This window comes from Sminthopsis crassicaudata, chromosome X, assembly GCF_048593235.1.
Source record: "Sminthopsis crassicaudata isolate SCR6 chromosome X, ASM4859323v1, whole genome shotgun sequence".
Classification (NCBI taxonomy): domain Eukaryota; kingdom Metazoa; phylum Chordata; class Mammalia; order Dasyuromorphia; family Dasyuridae; genus Sminthopsis; species Sminthopsis crassicaudata.
Genome location: NC_133623.1, coordinates 45,104,491 through 45,125,394, shown reverse-complemented (window position 1 = coordinate 45,125,394; position 20,904 = coordinate 45,104,491). Strand labels below are relative to the sequence as shown.

The 20,904-nt window shown below is 41.9% G+C and overlaps 1 protein-coding gene across 3 annotated transcripts in view; it reads right to left on the bottom strand.

The window, feature by feature from the left end:
- Window positions 1–20,904, bottom strand: part of GPC3 (glypican 3) — a 742,965-nt gene that overhangs the window by 180,616 nt on the left and 541,445 nt on the right. For all 3 annotated transcript variants that reach the window (XM_074278656.1, XM_074278655.1, XM_074278657.1), the window contains one exon: window positions 899–1,019. In XM_074278656.1, the coding sequence (XP_074134757.1) occupies window positions 899–1,019 (121 nt within the window). The remainder of the gene's footprint in view (window positions 1–898; window positions 1,020–20,904) is intronic.

Sequence of the window (20,904 nt, the reverse complement as noted above, 5' to 3'; positions counted from 1 at the left end):
GGTGCCTGGCACACAGCAGGCACTTAATAAATGCTTGTGGAATAAATGAAGTCAGGCAAAGGCCTTGGATCCCCAGGAAACGGCCCTCTTGGGTTGGCCTGGATCCCTGCTTTTTTGGGGAGGGTCTAGGGTGCCAATAAGGTTCTTTAACATAAGCAGCTTCCACCATCTTGATAGAAGATGGAGGCAATGTCCTCTCTCCAGCCTTCAAAAGCAAATGCGTACTCATGCTCTTTTGCAGAACTGGGGAACCTTTTTTTATGCCAAGATATTTGGGTATTTGGATATTTACAACCTCATTCTCAGGCCACACAAAATCAACTTGCAGAACTCAAGCCATGGGAGTTGTCATACCTAGCTTTCAGCTCATCATGGCCCGAGTTCACCTTAGCAAATGATTTCCTGGGCTTCATACAGCCCGTGGGCTGGAAATTCTCCACTCCTGTTCTACTGGGATGTAGGGTATCCTGCATGAGAGAGGCAATAGTCCCACTGTACCCTGCCCTGGTCTGATCACAACTGGAGCACTGTGTCCTTTCTGTGAGCTTTGTGTTTGGGAGGCCATTGAAAAACTATGGTGTGTTTAGAAGCGAGCACCCAGGCAGATATAAGACTACATCAGAAGAGATTTAGCTGAAAGAATGGGACACGTCTCTGGCAGAGGAAAGAAGCCATGGGTCGGCACGGTTTTGGGTGTGGATAAGGGTGGGGTAGGACAGACCATTCTAGCAGCCTTTCAGCATTTTAAGGACTGTCAGGTATTCCATTTGGCTCCAAGGGTCAGAATTAGGAGCAAAGGCTAGCACGTATACACAGGCAAAGGGACCGAAGGATTCCTTGCTGGGACACCTGTCATTAAACAAATGCCATTTTCCTTCCTGTCCCATGTACCACTTACCTGGTTAATGTGCTTCAGCTTGTCGATGATTTGACTTATTATCGGCTCAGGTCCTTTGGCTTTCATGTCATGGTTGCTGGTCAGACCTTTGGATCCATTCTTGGCCATCTTCTGGCTGTACCTAGGGAAGGGAAGGGGGTGAAGGAGAAAAAGAAAGACAGGTACTAAGCATGGTGAGGTCCACCATCATCTTCAAACCACCCTGGTCAGGATACTACACAACATAAGGCTTGCTGGGGGGAATGGGCTGGGAATCAGGATGTGGAGGGGGAGAGAAAAAGGGAATGAGATGGACCACAATAAAGGAATTCAGATCCTAGCCCTTGTACTAACCAGCTGTATCATTATGGGCAGCCTATTTCCCTTCTTGGTGCCTCAGTTTCCTCATCTACAAAATGTCAATAACAGTACTCATGTGCCCTTCGTCACGGGGCTATGGTACTGAAAGTCTTTTGGAAACAATAATGCACCACAGGCCTGGGAATTTCGATCATTTTTATTATGGCTCAAAGTGGGATTGATTTAAAGGGGGTATGTGTGTGTATCCTTTCCTCCAGTTTAAGAGAGAGAAGTTTCTGGCATGCTCTTGGTCTCCTCCTTTTCCTCCCTCCCTCCATCCCCCCACTTCCTGCAGGCCTTGTGGCTGGATTTCTTTTCAGGAGGCCTTCCCAGGCCCTTTGCCACATAAATTAAGCCCATCGGCCTCCCCCCTGGGCTCTATATGGGAAGAAAGTATATGGGCTTCAGCGAATGTTTTTAATATATTCCCCCAGGACCTGCCATAGGTCGTGGCTCAAAAGTGAAGTGACAAGATTCCCATTGAAAGCCCCACAATGATTAGAAGGGCAAGTGAGTGTTAGGGGTGGAGGGGAGCAGCTAGACATGGCCACCCTGGGGTCTGTGAGGCTCTCCCATCCACAGCCCGCCAGGACGCTAAGTGACTAGCGAGACTCCACCTCCGGCCAGATGCTGCTACCCCAGAGTTGGTTCCCATCTCTTGGGATCAAACACACATTTGTCTTTTGCCTTTCTCCTCCATACGGTAGGAACATCAAAAGACGGTGGACTGTGGAGAAATTGAAATCTATTTTGGGGGGAAGGTCTGGAGGGGGAGGGTGTTAAGTTTCCCTCTGGATCCTGATGACAAAAGTATCTTCACAAAGCAACTAAATTCCAGAGAACGCCCTACAGTGTCTCTTTCGTTAGGGATTTATTAATAATAATTATAACTCATTTCTAAAGTATCCCAAGGGCTACAACAGACTTTTCTTGAAACAACCCTTTGGGTAGGGGTAAAAATAACAACTCTCATTTTGATAGCACTATAAGATTTACAAAGCCCTTTTCTCAAAAGAATCACATGGAAATATGAAGGAATTATTATGAGCCCCATTTTAAAGATGAGAAAATCGAGGTCCAGGGAAATGGATAATAATAAAAATGAACATTTATGCAGCACTTTAAAGTTTGCCAAGCAGCCTCAAATTAACAAGAAGCATTTATTAAACACCTACTGTGTGCTAAGCCCTGGAGATACAAAGACAAAAGTGAAAATAAAACCTATTCTCCAATAATTCATAGTCTAGCCAGACAAGACTTGTACATATACAGGGATCTACAAAACCTACAGGATTTCCCAGAAGTCTTAGTATAGTTTTAAGCTATTAAAGCTTAAGCCAATAAAGCTAAAAGAATAACTACTTAAGCTATTAAAGCTTAAAACCTCACTAAGACTTTTAGGACATCCAATATAAGACAGTTTTGAGGAGAAGGCACTTTATATACACTTTCCCATTTGAAGAGGGCAGCTTAGTAGCATCATAGAGTGCTGGCACGAGAATTAAGAACTCTGTTTAAATCTTCCCTCATATACTTACTAGCTGCGTGACCCTGGACGAGTCACTTAACCCTGTTTCCCTCAGTTTCCTCATCTGTAAAATTAGCAGGAGAAGGAAATGGTATCTCTGCTGAGAAAATCGCCAACCAGATTAATGCCTCAAAGGACTAAACAACAAACATCCCATTTGTACCTTACAACAATTCTATGGAAGAGAGGTCATTATTATCCCCATTTTAAAGATAAGAAAACCAAGGCAGAGAGTAGTCTTCTGTCTAGGTTCCTGGCTAATAAGGATTCACATTCTGATTTGAACCTACAGCTTCCTGAGTCATTCCAGCAGTTTATTCATGGGATCAGGCTGGCTCCAGCTGCAGTAGTGTAATTGTGTTCTTCTCGATTAGCATTTTTAATCCCTAATTATGAATTTCAAGATCATCATGATTTGGGAATGTGCTCATATGATTTTCTCTCTGATTTCCTCCCATGGGGAGCAGAAGTATATGCCAATATTAGGAATATGCTTCTTGGTTTGCATGTCAGATATAGGCGGGGTCCATAAATCTAATGTCTGACACACAAAAAGCCAAATGTGTGTGTGTGTGTGTGTGTGTGTGTGTGTGTGTGTGTGTTGGGGGAGAGTGTAGTGAAAAGGATGGTTTATTGAAAAACAGATGAAGAACACAGATTATTACATTCCTTCTAAAATGAAAAAGTTGGAAATATTTGGCAGATGTAACTTTGAAAATTAGTTTGTAAATGTGCTGTGTGATGTTGGGTAAGTTACTCTAGTCCCTGGGCTTCATTTTCTTCATCTACAAAATTAGGAGATTGGATTAAATGAACTCTAAAGTTCCTTCCTTTTCTGACAGATTATGGTTCTTTAATTTAGCCAGTCAACAAGCATTTAATAAGTGTCTACTGTGTGCCAGGCACACTAGAGATACAAGGAAAAGAAAAAAATGTCTCTGTTCTCAAGGAACTCACAATATAATGAATTCTCATTCAAACAACATGCAAACAAGTCACAGAATAAATTAGGGATACTCAGTAGGGGGGAAGCTAGTGCATTGAAGAGGATCTGCAAAGAAAGTGGGGTTTTAGCTGGGATTTGAAGGAAGCCGGGGGAAGCAAAGAGAGGGAGAGATTTCCAGGCGTGTAACTTACTGGACAGCCTGATGAAAATGCTCAAAGCCAAGAGATAAAGGGTCTCGTTTGAGGAAAAACATGGAATTTTGGAATATATAGAGCAGGGCAATAAAGTGCTGACGGGAAATTTAGCCTGGAGAGGGCTAAATTAAGAAGAGCCTTGAATACTAAACCAAGGATTGTATATTTGATCCTAGAGGTGATAGAGAGCCACTGGAGTTTATCAAAGGTGGATGTGTTTGGGCATGGTTGGGTGCTTTATGAATAAAGTTACACTTTAGGAATAAATTTATACTGGTAACCTTTGGGGGGGGGAGAAGGATGCTTTGAAGAAATGTAATGATTCTTTATTTCATGGAGTTAGCTCACTGTTAACCTCCTTGTTTATAATATTACAGGAGACCAATAGAGCATCCCAGCTTATCTCCTATGCCTTGGAGAACTGCGCAGCTGAGATCCAATTCAACTGGCTTTCTTGCTGTCCTTCTTGTTCACTCCTCCACCTTGTCATTCATGTGACTTGGAACCTTATATATGTTTCTCGATACATAGCTCTAGCAGTAATCTCTCTCCTGAGCTCCAGTCCCACATTACCAGTATCCTATTGAACATTTCACACTGTATAGCCCAAAAGCTATTTCAAAATCAACACATCCCAAGAAACCCCTCATCATCCTCATCTCCCCAATTTCCCTCTCTTTTGAATTTGCCTATCTCTGCCAAGGGTGTTATTGTCTTTCTGGTTACCTGGGTTCACAACCTCCAAGTCATCCCTGATTCTTCATTCTCTTCCACTCCACATATCTATTCAATGGCAACATTTGGTAGAATCCACTCCTACAACATCTCTCATATTTGTTCTCTTCTTCCGATTCCCACAGCCACCACTCTAGGTCAGGTTCTCATCACCTCTCACCTGTACTGTTGCCATGGCCTCTTAATTAGTCAGATTAATTGGTTGCCTTAAGTCTTTCCCCCAGATTGTTCTGGAGCACATGTGAAATCCTAGACTGGATGAATCAAAAGCTAGAATATCAGACATCTCAGATAGACAGATAATCCTACTCTGATGGAAGAAAGAGGAATTAAGAAGCTTCTTGATGAGGGTGAAAGAGGAGAGTGTAAAAGCTGGCTTGAAAGTTAACATCAAGGGCAGCTAGATGGTGTAGTGGATAGAGTACCGCCCCTGAAGTCAAGAGGACCTGAGTTCAAATCTGGCCTCAGATACTTCACACTTCCTAGTTGTGTGATGCTGGACAAGTCACTTAACCCCAATTGCCTCAGAAAAAAAAAAGAAAAAGAAAGTTAACATCAAAAAACTGAGGTCTTGGCAACTGGTCTGATCATTTCCTGGCAAAGAGAGAGGAAAAAAGTGGAAGCAACATCAGATTTTATATTCTTAGGCTCAAAGATCACTGCAGATGGCGACTGCAGCCATGAAAGGCTTGAAAAGAAAGCTCTGGCAAATCTGGCCAGCATACTAAAAAAGAGTTGGTGGCAAAGGTCCACATAGACAAAGCTATGTTTTTTTCCAGAAGCAATGAATGGCTGTGAGAGGTGAATGAACTATAAGGCAAGCTGAATGCTGCAGAACTGATGCTTTCAAATTGTGCTACTGGAGAAGACCTCTAAGAGTCCCTTTGACTCAAATAGATCAAATCAGTCAAAACTTAAAGAAATTAATTCAGGTGATTCACTGGAAGGCCCAATCCTAAGAAGCTGAAGCTTAAATACTTTGGAGAATACTCATTGGAAATACTCAGTGAAAAAAAAAAGACCCTGAGGTTGGGAAAGATTGAAGGCAAAAGGCAAAAGAGATGGCAGAGGATGACATGGAGAGAGAGAGTGTGTCATGAAAACAATGAATATGAATATGGACAGACTTAGAGACAGTGAAGAACAGAAAGGCCTGGCTTGATATTCCATGGGGTCATGAAAAGTTGGACACAATGGAACAGATGAACCCAGCTCAAGTCTCTCCTCTCTCAACTTTATCCTATCTGTGCCGTGTCTTCCAAAGTGATATTTCTAAAGCATTGGACTCACTATGTCACTCGCCTACTCTGAACTCTCCAATGGTTCCCCACTACATTTATGATAAAGTAGAATTTTTTTTGTTTTGACATTTTAAATCCCTCACAATCTGGCATCGACTACCTTTTCGATTTTATAATATATTATGTCCCTTCACGTATTCTGTGCTCCAACTAAATGCACTTTCTTGCAAATAACTAGAAATCAATTCATCTATTGATTGGGGAATAGCTAAACAAATTGTAGTACTAAATGAAATGACATAGTACAGTGCTATAAGAAATAGCAGGGAAAGAATTACATGAACTGATGGAGAGAGTGAAATAAGCAGAATCAGAAAACATTGGACACAATGATTGCAAAAATGCAAAGGGAAAGAATAGTGGGGGGAAATTAATACTGCACAATGATAAAAGTACAAGTTTGGTCTCAAAGAGGAGCTGTGAGAAGACACTACCCACAACTTTTTGCAGATGTGGAGAGTGGAGTAGAGTGCATAGGGCCTTAAATATTTCATAAGTTATTTTTTATGTATTAAAATCATTTTTATTGAATTTTTCTCTCCCCTTTTTCTTTTCTTTTTATTCTTTGTTAAAAGGGATGGATCTCTGGAACAAAGGAGAGAGGATGTTGTAGAAAAGATTTCTATTCAAGTAAAGTTTGGTCTAGACAGCTTCCACATAATCTTGATATTTTCATAATACTGAATACTAATAAAGAAATCCAATGAGAGGCTACATAGTGATTTCTGCCATCTAAGAACTGAACAAAAAATCATCCAGAAATCTATGATTAATAGGAAAGGGGCTCATCCAGTTCATCAGAGAACAAGACATTTGTAGAGTATAACAGAAGGAACAGATGACTTTATAACAACTACAAGCAATAAGTCAGAAGACACATATTTTCCATAAGGATGATATGAATATCTAGAATACATGAAGCAAAAAATTCTTTAAAAATAAAATAAAAGATCTTGAGGAAAGATTTGGAAGAACAAATATTTTTTAAAGAGAAAGAGGTAAAACCTTACCAAAATAACTGAGTCCCTGAAAACTAGAATAAGCCACAGAGAAATCAGTGACTCCACGAGAGAGTAAGAAATACTAGAACAAAATCAAAAGATTAAAAAAATAGAATTAAATATGAGATATCTTATATAAAATACAAATGACCTGGTAAAACAGTTGAAGAAAAGATACTTTAAAAGTCACTTCAAAAATTACTGATTTTTTTAAAAAACCTGAAAATCATATCTCAAGAAATGAAAACTGCCTAAATCCATCAGAATCAGAGGAGAAAGTAATGATAGAAAGAATCCACCAATTCCCTGAAAGGAACTACAAAAGAAAAAGTCTCAGGAATGTCCTAGCCAAAATCTAAAGCCCCCACTTCAAAGGAAAAAAATGTTACAAGTATCCAGAATAAATCAGTTCAAATAACAAAAGAACTATAGTCAGCATCACACAAGCCTAGGCAGCTTCTACTATAAATGACAGGAGATCTTTGAATATAATGTCACAAAGATATAGGTTGACCATTCAAAAATAACATCCACAAGGCTATATATAATTCTCTAGGGGGGGGGGATAGATCTTTAATGGAATAGAGGACTTACAAGGATTTCTGATGAAAAGACCAGAGCTGAGTAAAATCTTGGAAATACAAACAGCAGAGTCCAGAGAAATGTAAAAAGGTAAATTTGAGAATTTTGAATGGGCTAAATAATTGCCGATGATTTTGGGCATGAAAAGAAGACTATAGAAAGAGAAAAAGGGACAGGGAAAGTGCTCATCAGATAAACTTTACATGTACCTGAATCAGACAAAGAAGAGTTGAACACACACACACACACACACACACACACACACACATATATCAATCAACAGAGTTTGGTGCAGAAATACATCAAACTGCACAAGGAAACAAATGGGTTATGGGGGAACTTAAAAGGGAAGATAATACTATGGAGGGAATTGTCACAAATAAAGCAAATATTCTGAACCTTAAAGAGTGCTTAAAAGAGAGGGAGGGAGAGAAAAGCAAAAACCTGGACTCTAAGAAAAGCAAAAACCTGCCTTAGACAATTGGAGGATTAGTGGGGGGAAAAATCTATGGTATATGATTATAATATTTTTGTGTAAAAAGTGATGAAGGACATAATTTAAGAGAATCCTGAGTAAATGAACCAGCAGAATGAAACAAGCAGAAGCCAGACAGTTTATACCATAACATCATTGTAAAGATAAACAACTTAGGTAGAACTCTGATTAATGCAATGACTATCCAAGATTCCAGAAGATCCATGATAAGACATGTTACCCATGTTTTTTGGATGTGGCCACTGTGTAAATTTGCTTTGCTTACCTCTGCTCATTTCTTATTTTTTTTCCCTGAGGCAATTGAGGTTAAGTGACTTGCTCAGGGTCACACAGCTAGAAAGTGTTAAGTGTCTGAAGCCACATTTGAACTCAGGTCCTCCTGACTTCAGGGCTGGTGCTCTACCCACTCTGCCACCTAGCTGCCCCCAGCTCATCTCTTATACAGATTTCCCCCTTTTCTTTACCTCAGTTTATAATTGGAAAGGACTTGTCAGAGGAAGAGGGGCAGGTAATAATAGGATGCCAAACATGATTTTTTAAAATACATATAAGAGACTAGTAGTTCAGAAGGAAGCACCGACAAATAGGGCAGCTTTGAAAGTAATATGTAAAATTTGTGCCATCCTTTGACAAAAGCAAATGGTGTGCAATGGAGATTCAGAGTTTAATCTAGAATCTGATTTCTGTATTCTGCTGTATAGATGTAGAAATGCTTCTGTTTAGTGCTTAAGATCAGAATAAAAAATAAAATTGAAAAATCCTATGCTTCTAATTACATGACCACAGGCAAGTTATTTAATGTTTCTGGGTCTCACTTTCCTCCACTGTATAATGAAGAGTTTGGACTCATTGAACTGCAGGGGCCCTTCCGGCTCTGACATTCTGTCCCTGACTTCAATATCCCTGCAATAATAATATAACATATGTGACATGTACTTTTTTTTGGAAGGGGGGATTTTACATGCCATATGTGTTCATTTACTTGGGCACAAAGGAAATCATTTAAAGCTGTCCCTGTAGCTTCACATTTCAATTCAGCTCAATTCAACTTAAAAATGATTATGGTCTTCCTGAGTAGCAAACACTATGAGTAGCAAACACTATGCCAGGCGCTAGGATGGACACAAAGTTGGGTAAGACTTATCTACCCTCAGATGGTTGCTAGTGTAGTGGGGGGGGGGGGGGGGAAACAAGTATGAGGAGGGATGAGACATAAAGGCAAGTCATAAAAACCATTATGAGAACTGCCTAGGGGCAGCTAGGTGGGGCAGTGATTAGAGCACCAGTCCTGAAGTTTAGGAGGACTTGAGTTCAAATCCAGCATCAGACCACTTAACACTTCCTAACTGTGTGACCCTGGGCAAGTCACTTAACCTGAATTGCATCAGGGGGAAAAAAAAGAAAAAAAAAAAAAGAGAACTGTCTGAAAGAGGAAATAAGCAAGCACATAGGCCCCTTAAAGAATACATTATTGGGAAGGATAATCCAGGAAAGGCTTCCTGGAAGAGATAGCAGTTAAATTGGTGTTTAAAGGATGAAGAGGAGTTAAAGTGAGCTCATAGATTAGCAATAATCCTTTCTGTAGTACCTTTAAGTTTGCAAAAAGGCTTTATAAATATTATAATTGGGGTTCACTTACTAGCTGTGAAACTCTGAGTAAGTCACTTAACCCCAATTAACTCACACAAAACAGAAAAGAAGTAATAGATATTGTAATCCTCACAACATTCCTGCAAGAGGCTATTATTATTATTATTATCTCCATTTTATAGGTGAGGGAACAAATTTAGAAAAGGAAAACAATTTTCTCTGGGTGATACAGCTATAAGTGTCAGAGGAAGGATTTGAACTCACTCTTCTAAATTCCCAAGTCTATCTTCTTTTTTTTCCCCTTAAAAAATCTATATTCTTTTCTCTAGAAATAGAGAGCCATAAATATAATCATTGAATACATTTAGGGCTAGAAGGGATCTGCAAGGCCACTTGGTTCAATCCCCTCTGTTTACAAATTAGGAAACTGAGGCCCAGATTAGAGAAGTTGTCCCAGTTTGACTCCAAATCCTGATCCTTTTTCGCTGCACCACCAGAGGAAGGGAGAACACTGCTGTAATTTGGAATTTTCTTTCTTTCCTCTCCACCCCCATGGCGAGTCGGGTTTTCATGGGGCTTTACAGGCCAGTGAACACAGGTTCAGCCTCTTTTTTGCTAGGGATCCCATGTAGAAACAGGGCCCAGTGAGCAGGGGACTTTTGGTAAAGGCACATTTCCCAGGATGGGTAATCTCTTTAGTTACACTTGTGATTAAACTAATTGCAATTTTCCTCTCTCGGCCCAATCCTGGCTTCTCTGAAGGGCTCTGGCATTATTCCAGCACGGAGGGCTGGCTACTGGTGAAATGGCAGGAAGATGGGTAGGTGCCTCCAGTGGCAGAGCTCCTTAACCAGGCATTTTGGGTGCGATGGAGGAGGAATCATCCTTGTTATCACTTTGTGTAGTTTGATGTAGCGTCACAGAGCACCACACTGGGGCGGCCAGGATCTTGGGATCAAGGCCTGTCTCTGCCACCAAATAACCACGAGACTTTAGGGCAATCCTATCCCTTTAGCCCTCTGAGGTTATTTCTCTGACAAACGAAGGGACCAGACTTAATTGTGGCTCTAAAGTCTATGCCCCCCCCCCCCCCCCCCCCCGTGTCCCACGTTCTACCACTGATTAGCTGTGGAAACCCAGGCAAATCCTATCCCTTTTGGGAGCCTCAGTTTCCTTTTTCATCAGATGAGGAAGTTGGGCTTGGGGATCCTTACTTATATTCCCTTCCAGCTCTGACCAAGGACAAGAAAGCCATTCAATCCAATCCCGTCATTTTACAGATGAATGAGTAAATGAACTTTTAAACATCGCTTGTTATGTGCCAAGGACTGTGCTAACTGCTGGCTAATCAGTAACAGAGCTTGAGAAGGAGAATTCAGAAAAGGTCATCAGGGGGCAATTCCAATCCCTTCAGCTGACAGAGAAAGAAACTGAGGTTCAGAGGAAGAAAAGATTTACCCAATTCATTGGTAGTGGAAGCAGCACTTGAGCCCAGGAGATGAAATCACCCATCCAGAGGTGGAAGGGACCTCAGGAGCCCCTCTAATCCCACCCCCTCATTTGATAGGTGATTGAAAGGAAACCTGTTCTGAAGGAGTTTCCCCACGTTCTAAAGGTTAGGGGAAATTTGAACTTAGGTCCCAAAGCAATAATCTTTCTACTGCACCATGCTGCCATGAGAACAGGCAAAGACTCTGAGGGACAAGAACAACTCTGAAGGTCGATCCCTAACCAACAAGCACTTATTAAATGCCTACTATGTGCCAGTCAGTTATTTTTACTGTGTGTAAAATGCCCGCCCCAGGGCTCTGCCTCTGCTAACCTGAAGGACGGCCCGGCAGCCCCTAGCTTCAGCTCAGACAGAGGGTTGGGGACTTTTTATGTCCGCAGCTGCCCTAAAAGGAGATGTCTTAAAAAGAGATCTTCACTCTTCCTTGAGTATTTTAATGACTAATTTAAGAAGCAAGAGAAACTCCAAGGAAATTCTTGTGATTCCCTGCAGGGCAGCATTTTGTAGAGGGAGTGCTTTCACAAAGCTTGGAGAGGGAAAGCTCTAGTTTCAGCAAGGTTTAATGGTCCCCACTCCCTCCAAAAAAACCAAAAAACCCCAGTGACCCTGTGGCCCAGGTTGCATGTGTTCACTGCGCCATCTACTGGAGCTTTGCGGCAGCGCACACATCGGCCTCCACTACACCAAGGGCTTTGTTCTGGATTACTGATTTCCTTTGTAAATCCTCAGGCAGCAGTGGCCATGGGGAAAGAATGGAGCCAGTTAAGGAGCATAACTAGCTAGAAAAACAAGGCAAACCAACTCAGGAGGGGAAAACCTCCGATTACGATCCCTAAGAAAACAATTCTTCTACAATCTACTATGCAGCCAGAAGTGGGGGGAAATAGGCTGATGTTTTGTAAAAAGCCTGTTTGAGAAAGAACTGTGCGCAAGGCGATTTCTGCTTCACTGAACTCTTTTGCCAAGCAAAATATACTTGAAAACCTTAAAGCACCATGTAGATGTCAAATATTATTATGCTTTCCTTGGGTCTGTTACTGTATTAGGACTGGGAGTAATTCAGATCCCACGTTGGAAGAGAAGGAAAGGCAAAGAGCACGGCCACGGTGCCCACTATGGACTCTGCAAAGATGATCTCACTCGATTCTCCCAGCCACTATGTGAGGTGGCTGCTGTCCTCTGCGCCAATTTGGCGATGACCAAACTGAGGCAGAGAGGAGTGAATTGACTCATTCAGGGTCACAGAAGCATCCAAGACTAGATTTGAACTGAGATCTTCCTGATTCCAGACCTAGCAACGCCTTAGCCACTGGGCCACCAACTGTCTCTGGACAATTACTTGGCTATGTGACAAGAGTTAAATCACTTCTGTTCTCTGAATCTCTTTTCTCCTCTCTAAAATGGATATAAGATGCCTGTAATGTTTATCCCCCTAAGGCATGTTGTCAGAAGGACCAAAAGTAAAGGTCATATGTGTATATGTTTATTTATGTATACATGTATATTGCACATGTGTATGTATATACATATACACACATACACATAGTGGTCTGCAAACCTTCAAGAGTTACATACATTAAATGATCATTTTTAAGTGAAAATACATTAATAATCATAGTCTATAACCTTACCAACTACTCAAGGATCTGTGATTTCACTACAGCAATTAACTCTTTTCACCGACACGTCTCTAAGCCTAGGTATGGAACTAAAGATTGGTCCAAAAGAGTCCAGTTTCTGTGTTCCATTCCCTATTACAGTATCTGCTTTAGTTCCTCGGGCTAACATCCTCAAGGCTGCTAGAGGTGGATTTCATGGGTGAGGTCATCCTCTAACTTCTCTCCCCATGGGAGAGCCATTCCATATAACTTTATTTTTTTTCTTCTATTTTTTTTTATTAAAGCTTTTTATTTTTCAAAACACATGCGTGGACAATGCTTCAACATTAGCCCTCGCAAAACCCTGTGTTCCAATTTCCCCCCTTCCCCCCAAGCCATCCCCTAGATGGCAAGCAGTCCAATATAAGTTAAACATGGTAGAAATATACGTTAAATCCAATATCCATACAACTTTAGCAGCTAAGTCTTTGTGAGAGGTCCCACGATTCCCCCCCCCCAGTCACACAGTTCTAAGAAGTGTTCAAGTTGGTCTTTGAATCTGAGCCTTACTGGTTTTGGCTACTTCTCTCTTCATCTTCCTCAGTGTAAATTCTAGCCAAGAAAACACCAGCCACTATTCCTCCTTCAAGGCAAATCCTAAGAAAACTGGGTATTCCTGCAATTAGTAAGAATTGGGTGAGCGGGAGGCATCAGTTCAGGGTTAGATGGGAGCTGGAAATTGCTAAGTCCCTTGCCGAGCTCAACTGGAAAGGGGGGGAAATGGACTCTGGGTCTTAAGATGATATTCGGGATATTGTGCCAGGGTGGGATCCCAAGCCAAACTGGGAGCCGGCCTGTGGGGCGGACACCGGGCACGCATCTCGTTTCATTGTAATCCAATTGTTAACCTGGATACAAACATTTCTGTGAGGAGGGGACAGGAGATTAGTCTTGGAATGCAGTCAAAAAGGCCTTTCAACACAGAAAGGCCAGGGTAAGAGAAGAGGGAAAAAGAGCTGGAGCCCCCCCTGCCCTCCCCCCCATGGAGCCTGGGCCTGGAGGGGGGCAGGCTGTGCTAGGAAGATTCCTGAGATTCCAGGGACCAGAGCATGCATATGAGAGATGAAAGGGAGCAAATTCTGAAGAGGAGCCAGCGGACCAGGAGAGAGAAAAGAGAAAGCACTTCTGAGGCTTGGGGACAATGGACAGTGGTGTGGGAAGCTGCTGAGCAGCTGCACTGGGCCTTTGAGCAGACAAAAAGGGGAGGTAGGACATAAGGCAGGGGACAAAAATGGGTGAGGAAGGGTTTGGGGAGCCAACGCCGGGGAGAGATGGCTAATGAGAGCTTTAGGACACAACGCACACATTGGATTCAATTAAAATGATAGAAACGGAGAAATAAAACCCCCCAGTTCAAAGAGAAATCCAGGGAGAGTCATTTTTCATTCTCATTCACCCTGGAGCCATGAACTAAGGGGCTCTTCTCCAGCCCACAAAACAGTGACCATTGAAGAGGAACCAAAAAGAAAGCAACTCAACCGGAAACAAGACTTTTCAATTTAAGGAACATTCATTAAGGGCCTGTTAGGGGCAAGGCCTTTTTTGTTCCCCCCCAGTTGTTAGGGCCCTCCCCCCCACCCCGTCATTACTTTGTATTTACTCCACAGATATTTGTTTATTTCTCTGGCCAGCTACTGTTTCCCTTAGGGAGAATGTAAACTACTGGAGGGCAGGGTATGATTTTGGTTTGTAAGCAGCCTAATAAATGATATAATAAATGAATGATAAAAGAAAAAGGCCAGTACTAGATGCTGAAAAAAACGATTTTCATCCACACGGTCCGGGGAGGGTAGGGGAATCTTGTCTCTCTTAAAGAAACTGAGGCTTAGTGAGATCAATCTACTTGCCTATCTGACCCAGCTAGTAGATCAACAAACATTTCATCGGGGTGCCAGACACTTAGCTAAGTGTTGGGTTTCATAAAAGAAAAAAAAAATTCCTGAAGTTAAAAAAACCCTGACTTTGAGGAGTAAATATATCTTCTAATTGAAAAGTACACATTCGAATGGGGAGAATCCCCTCCTCCCCACCAAAAGGTCAAAGAAGAAAAGGACTTATAGGTGCAAAAATGTTTATAGAAGTTCTCTTGGTTATATCAAAGAAGAGGACATTTAGGGAGTGCTTATCAATTGGGGAATAGTTGAACAAATCATGGGATATGAATGTAATGTAATAATACTATTGTGCTGCTAGAAATGACAAAGAGGGATGGTTTTAAAGAGACCTGGGAACACTTGAATGAAATGAAACAAAGTGAAGTGAGCAGAACAAGGAGAATAACTTACACAAGAGCAACAAAATCATAAAGGGGAAAAAAACAACAACAACAACTTTGAAAGCCTTAAGGACTGTGATCAGGGCAATGATGGGCTACTATTTCAGAGGACCCATAATGAAACATGGTACCGTCTCGTGACAGAACACTGAACGATGCAAAGCAGCAAACGACACATATATTTTTGGTGGAGGTCGACGAGGGGAATATGTTTTGCTTGACTATGCATATTTGCTACACTGGTGGGGAGGGGAGGAGAGAGAAAATAAATGCTTGTTAACTGAAAAAACAAGAGCTTTAAATGCCAGAGGACTTTCTATTTGATCCTAAAGATAATAAGGAACCACTGGAGCTCAGTGAGGGGAGGGGGGGGGGAGTGTAACACAGAGCAATTTACACTTTAGAAAAATCCCCTTGACAGCTGAATGGAGAATGGATTGGTGTGGGGGAGAGGCTTAATTCAGGGAGACCAGTTAGCAGGCTAACAGGAACACAAGTGAGAGATGATTAGGTCGGGTATCAGGGTTGTGGCTATTGGGACGGAGAAAAGGGGACACAGAAGAGAAATGTTAAAAAATAAATTTTTAACAAAAGGTAGAAAAGATGAGATTCGGCCACGGATCAAATATGTGGGGTGAATGAGAGTCCAAGGATGACACCCAGGTTGAGGATGTGAGCCTAGGTGACTGGAGGATGGTAGTATAATGGAGAGTAAGGGGCACTCTGGGGAGAAGAACGGGTAGGGGTGGAAAGGTAAGCTCTGAGATGCCTCCGAGGCACCTGGTTCAAGTTGTCCAAGAGACAGCTGGAGATGTGCGGCAGACACTCAGAAAAGGGGCTAGATATATAGATCTCGGAATCATCTGCATAGAGCTGATTAGTGACCCCGTGGCAGGTGACAAGATTACCCTGTGAGACAGTATAGAGTAAAAAGAGAAGGGAGGTCAGGACAGAGCCTTGGAAGCCATCCCCGGTTACAGGGTGTCCCATGAATAAAGAACCAGCAAAGGAAGCTGCAAAGGAGCTGGAAAAATAGGAAAATCAAAAGAGAACAGATTCATGAAAACCTAAACAGGAAAGACTATCCAGAGAAAGGTAGTGGTTAATGGTGTTGAATGCTGCAGAGAGGTCATGAAGGTTGAGAAGGGAGGTCATTGGATTGGCCACGAAGGGATCATCGGTCACTTTGCGAAGGACAGCTTGAGTTGAATCATGGGGGTTGGAAGCCAGACTACAGAGGCTTTGGAAGACACTGAAAGGAGAGGAAGTGCAGTATTGATTTAGAAGGCTTTATCAAAGAGTATGGTAAGTGATAGATTAGTAGGAAGGAGGAGAGATAGTAAGAAGAGTAGCATCCAGCTTTTGAAGGATGGGAGAAACCTGGATATGTTTGTAGACAGCAGGAGATAGAGAAAGAATGAAGATAACAGAGAGTAGGGAATAATAGTGGGACAAATTTGCTGGAGAAATCAGGAAGAGAATGGAATCAAAGGCACATGGAAGAGGATTTGCATTGGCAAGGAAGAGGAGCACCTCTTCATCAAAGACTGGAGTGAAGGAGATAGTGGAAGTTGTAGGAATAATGTAGGATGAGGAGGGGAGATGGGAAGTTTCAGCAAATGCTCAATTTTTTTCAGTGAATTATGATTTGAAGCCCTCAGTTGTGAGAGTAGGGGAAGGGGGTACCTAATGTGAGACTTGAGAAGAGATCAGAAGGCTTGGACATTCATCTCCTCTCTACACTTCCAGCTGTGGAAAATGGAACAGAAAAATCAATTAGAGAAAAAGAGAATTTTTGCCTAGCTGCATTAAAGGCCCACTTGAGATTAGATAACATAACTTCACAGTGGTCTCAGTCGGCAAGGCTTTGTCTTCTCTGGTGCTGTTTAACAGCGTGTGAATAGGAGCCAAATGGTTGGGATAATCCAGGGTTGGAGCTTGGCAAGGTGCGATGGGTAAAAGGCCAAGTGGGCAAGGAAATCCAGACTGGAAGATAATATGTAGAGTTTCAATAGTTCACCAAGGAGTCAAGGTGGAAAAACGTGGAAAAACAAGGCTGTGAAGGGATGATGGCCTGGGAAAAAACTTAGGGGTAGAGGGAACGGAGGTTCTAGATGAAGGCTCTAGAAAAAATTGGGATGAGAAAGGATTAGTAACAGATAATCCCACCATTTCCTCATTCCCCACCTGACTGTACTTCCTTTGGACTTTTTTTGGCTTCTCCACCATGCCCCTGAGCAGGGTACCCTGCCCCTTCTTTTTAGCTTTCTATGGCCTATTTTCTTACCCCATTAGATCATAAACTCCTTTGGGGAAATGACTGTCTTCCTTTTTTCCTAGGTGAATCCCCAGATCTTAACACGGTACTTGGCACTTTACTAAAGTTTACTATTAAAAGCTTCTTGAGAAAAAGGAAATTCAGAGTTCAGGTTGAGGCAAGGTCAAATTCTGTGTGCAGTTAAGTTGGTGTGGAAGAATATATCATGAGAATTGAACAGAAGAACTGGAAAGTTAGAATATTGAAGGGAGTATCAATATATGTTTGTTTCCAAGTATGAGGAATGAAGATGGGGAAGAAAGACTGAGCCAAGTACTGAACTCATTGGAGAAGGAATAAAAATGATCTGGTGATAAATAGATAAGAGCCACCTAATTCTGGATTGGGAGATACATTTGGATTGTATGAACCTCAAAGAAGGAGAGGTGAAAGTGGGCAAGAGAAGAACAGTTTCAGCTTCCTGCTCCTTACAGATGGTATGTCCTAGAAGGCCCAAGGAAACCCATGTCACAACAGGTAGGTGAACATTGACCTCCCTCTCTCCCTACTCAGCAGATGCTCTGAGGGGGTCTCTTCTCCTTCCTCTCCACACATGGAGTATAGCTGGGCTCTGCTCCAAGTGGCTCTGACAAGTACTAAAGCCAGCAATTGGTGGTTGAGTTTGAACCCAGGGTGTCCAGTCTCCAAAGGCTTTGCCAACTCTTCCAGGGTGTCTCTTAGAAGTGATTGATTGAATTTTTGTTGTGTGTTAGAATGGAAGTTCTTTTTTTATTTAATTAAAGCTTTGCATGACTCTTGTGAAACCTTGTGTTCCAAATTTTTCCCCATTCCTCCCATTCCTTCCCCTAGAATGGTAGAAATATACGTTAAATCCAGTATATGCATACATATTTACACAATTATCTTGCTGCAAAATCAAATCAAATTAACGAGAGAGAGGCAGAGACAGACAGACAGAGAGAGAGAGAGAGAGAGAGAGAGAGAGAGAGAGAGAGAGAGAGAAGCAAAATAAAATGTGAGCAAACAACAAAAAGAGTGAAAATGCTATAATGATCCACATTCTGTCCTCACAGTCCTTTCTCGGAGAAAATTTATGATGAAGATTGTTCAGCAATGTGTTGAGCTGCTCAGAGAAATGCTCCTTATTGAATCAGTAAATCAATAAACATTTATTAAGCACCTATAGTGTGCCAGGAGCTGTGCTAAAGGCCCCAGATACAAGGAAAAGCAAATGACATTCCCTGCCCTTGAGGAGCTCCCTAAAGAGCAGACATTCTCCCCTGGCTCAAGAGGCCAATAATGAGGAGTATTCTGAGAGTATATAGTACTGTGAATGAGGAGGCTACTGTTGTTGTTCAGTTGTTTTAGTCACATCTGATCCTAGAATGAGTTATCATTTCCTTCTCCAGCTTATTTTACAGATAAGGAAACTGAGGCAAGCAGGGTGAAGTGACTTGACCAGGGGTACACAGCAAGAAAATAACTGAGGTCAGATTTGAACTCAGGAGGTTGAATCTTCCTAACTCCAGACCAAGGGCTCTATCCACTGCAATGTAATTTAGGTGCCCTTAGAAGGTGACTTGGAGTGTGAAAAATGGAAACAGCAAAGTTCCAGGAGACAGCACTGAGAAGCTTCTAGAATCAGAGATCTAGAGTTGGAAGGGACCTTAGAAATTATTGAGTCATGTTTTAAAGGATTGCACATGTTTAACCAACCTATATCAGATTGCTTGCTGTCTTGGGGAGGGGGGAGGTAAGGAAGGGAGGGAGAAAAATTTGGAAAACAAAATCTTACAAAAATGAATGTTGGAAACTGTCTTTATGTATATTTGGAAAAATAAAATTCTATTGAGGAAAAAAAAAGTTATGGAGTCCTACTCCCCCATTTTAAAAAGGAAGAATCAAGGCCCAGTAGTTAAGATTACATAGCTAGTAAACTGGAATTAAATTCAGATCATAATGCTTAAATTCCAGTCCCCCCCCCTTTCTACTTTGCCACTCTCTCTCTCTCATTCTGGACCAAGACCTTAAATAGACCAAACAATTCCTTTCTTTTTGTTGGTTTTTTTTTTTTTTTGTTTTGTTTTGTTTTGTTTTTGTTTGTTTGCTGAGCAATTGGGGTTAAATGACTTGCCCCAGATCACACAGCTAGGAAGTGTTAAGTGTTTGAGGATGGATTTGAACTCAGGTTCCCCTGACTTCAGGGCTGGTGCTTTATCTACTTCGCCACCTAGCTGCCCCTCCAGACAATTTCAAGACCTTTAGGATGGAGAGAGTCACTTACCTATAGCAGCATTTGCTAGGTAACTGTGGCAAATAAGGAACCCAATTTCAAAACCTGTTACCAACACACACACACACACACACACACACACACACACACACACACACACACACACACACATTTTCTAAAGATCTCCCTCTCTAGACCCTTGTCTTTTCTTACTACTTAGAATGCTCAAGAACCCCCCTGGAAGAACCATCCCAGATAACTGAATCTGCTCCAATCGCTGAGGGAAGGACAGACCTGTTAGGACAAACATCTGAATTAGAAGTGCTATATATTTAATGCAATTGAATTTCTTAAAACAGCACAGGCTAACTGCCAAATGTTAGTAGAGATTCAATGGGTCGGCCCTGATTCCCAGATAAGGACCCTTTGTAATAATCACATTGTTTTTAATGCAAATGGATGCAGCAAGTAGGCTGAATATTCCTCCCCCCAATCTGGTGTACATTATCAATCTGCCTACCAAACCCTCTTCTCTAGACAGTGCAAAGATGAGCCTTCGCCCAACTCCAAATTCACAGGGTCTGAATTAATGAGGGTTACTGTAGTGAAACATTCTCATTACATTTACTAAGAACCCAAGCGGGAGAAATGACAACCCACTGAAACTTGGCTGATTCTGTTTTTAATCAGACTGTAATGTAACCCCACTGAACCATCTCTTCATGTCAGATGTGCCATCTATTGAACAGTCTACATGGGGGGGGGTTTTGTGTATGTGTGTGTGTGAGAACTAGTATCTGATAATAAAACATTTGCAAGTCTGGAATGTCCTTGACTTGGAACTTAATGCAGACATCCATGAGACCGTCGCTCATACGTTCTGGTAAATGTTCTTGAATTACTAAATAAACAGCAGTTATGTCTATGTCCCGAGCAGAATAAATGCCAATGGAAAGTATATCAGTGTTGCTAACATTATCACTAACAGACTTTTTAATTAGCTTGAAGAAATAGCCGCCCAGCCATCCATTCGACTAGCAGGGAAGGGAAGAATCAGAGGGTCATATGAGTAAATGAGCGATAAGCATTTTGGCCATGTAGAATACACTATTTTCACCGGAGTGAGGAAGTCTTGGTGTGGAAATGACGCACATGGACAAGTCATCTGTAACTGAGATGTCAAGAGACTTGTCCGTTGTGGTAGAAGCTCCCAGTCTCAGAGGTCCAGTTGCTTCAGGAGGCTATAACTTAAGTTCTGACTTGCTTTGCCAAAGCATCATATGATCACGGGCACATCGGTGAAGTTTGAACACAAGATCATGACGGTCGGAGCAGCTAAT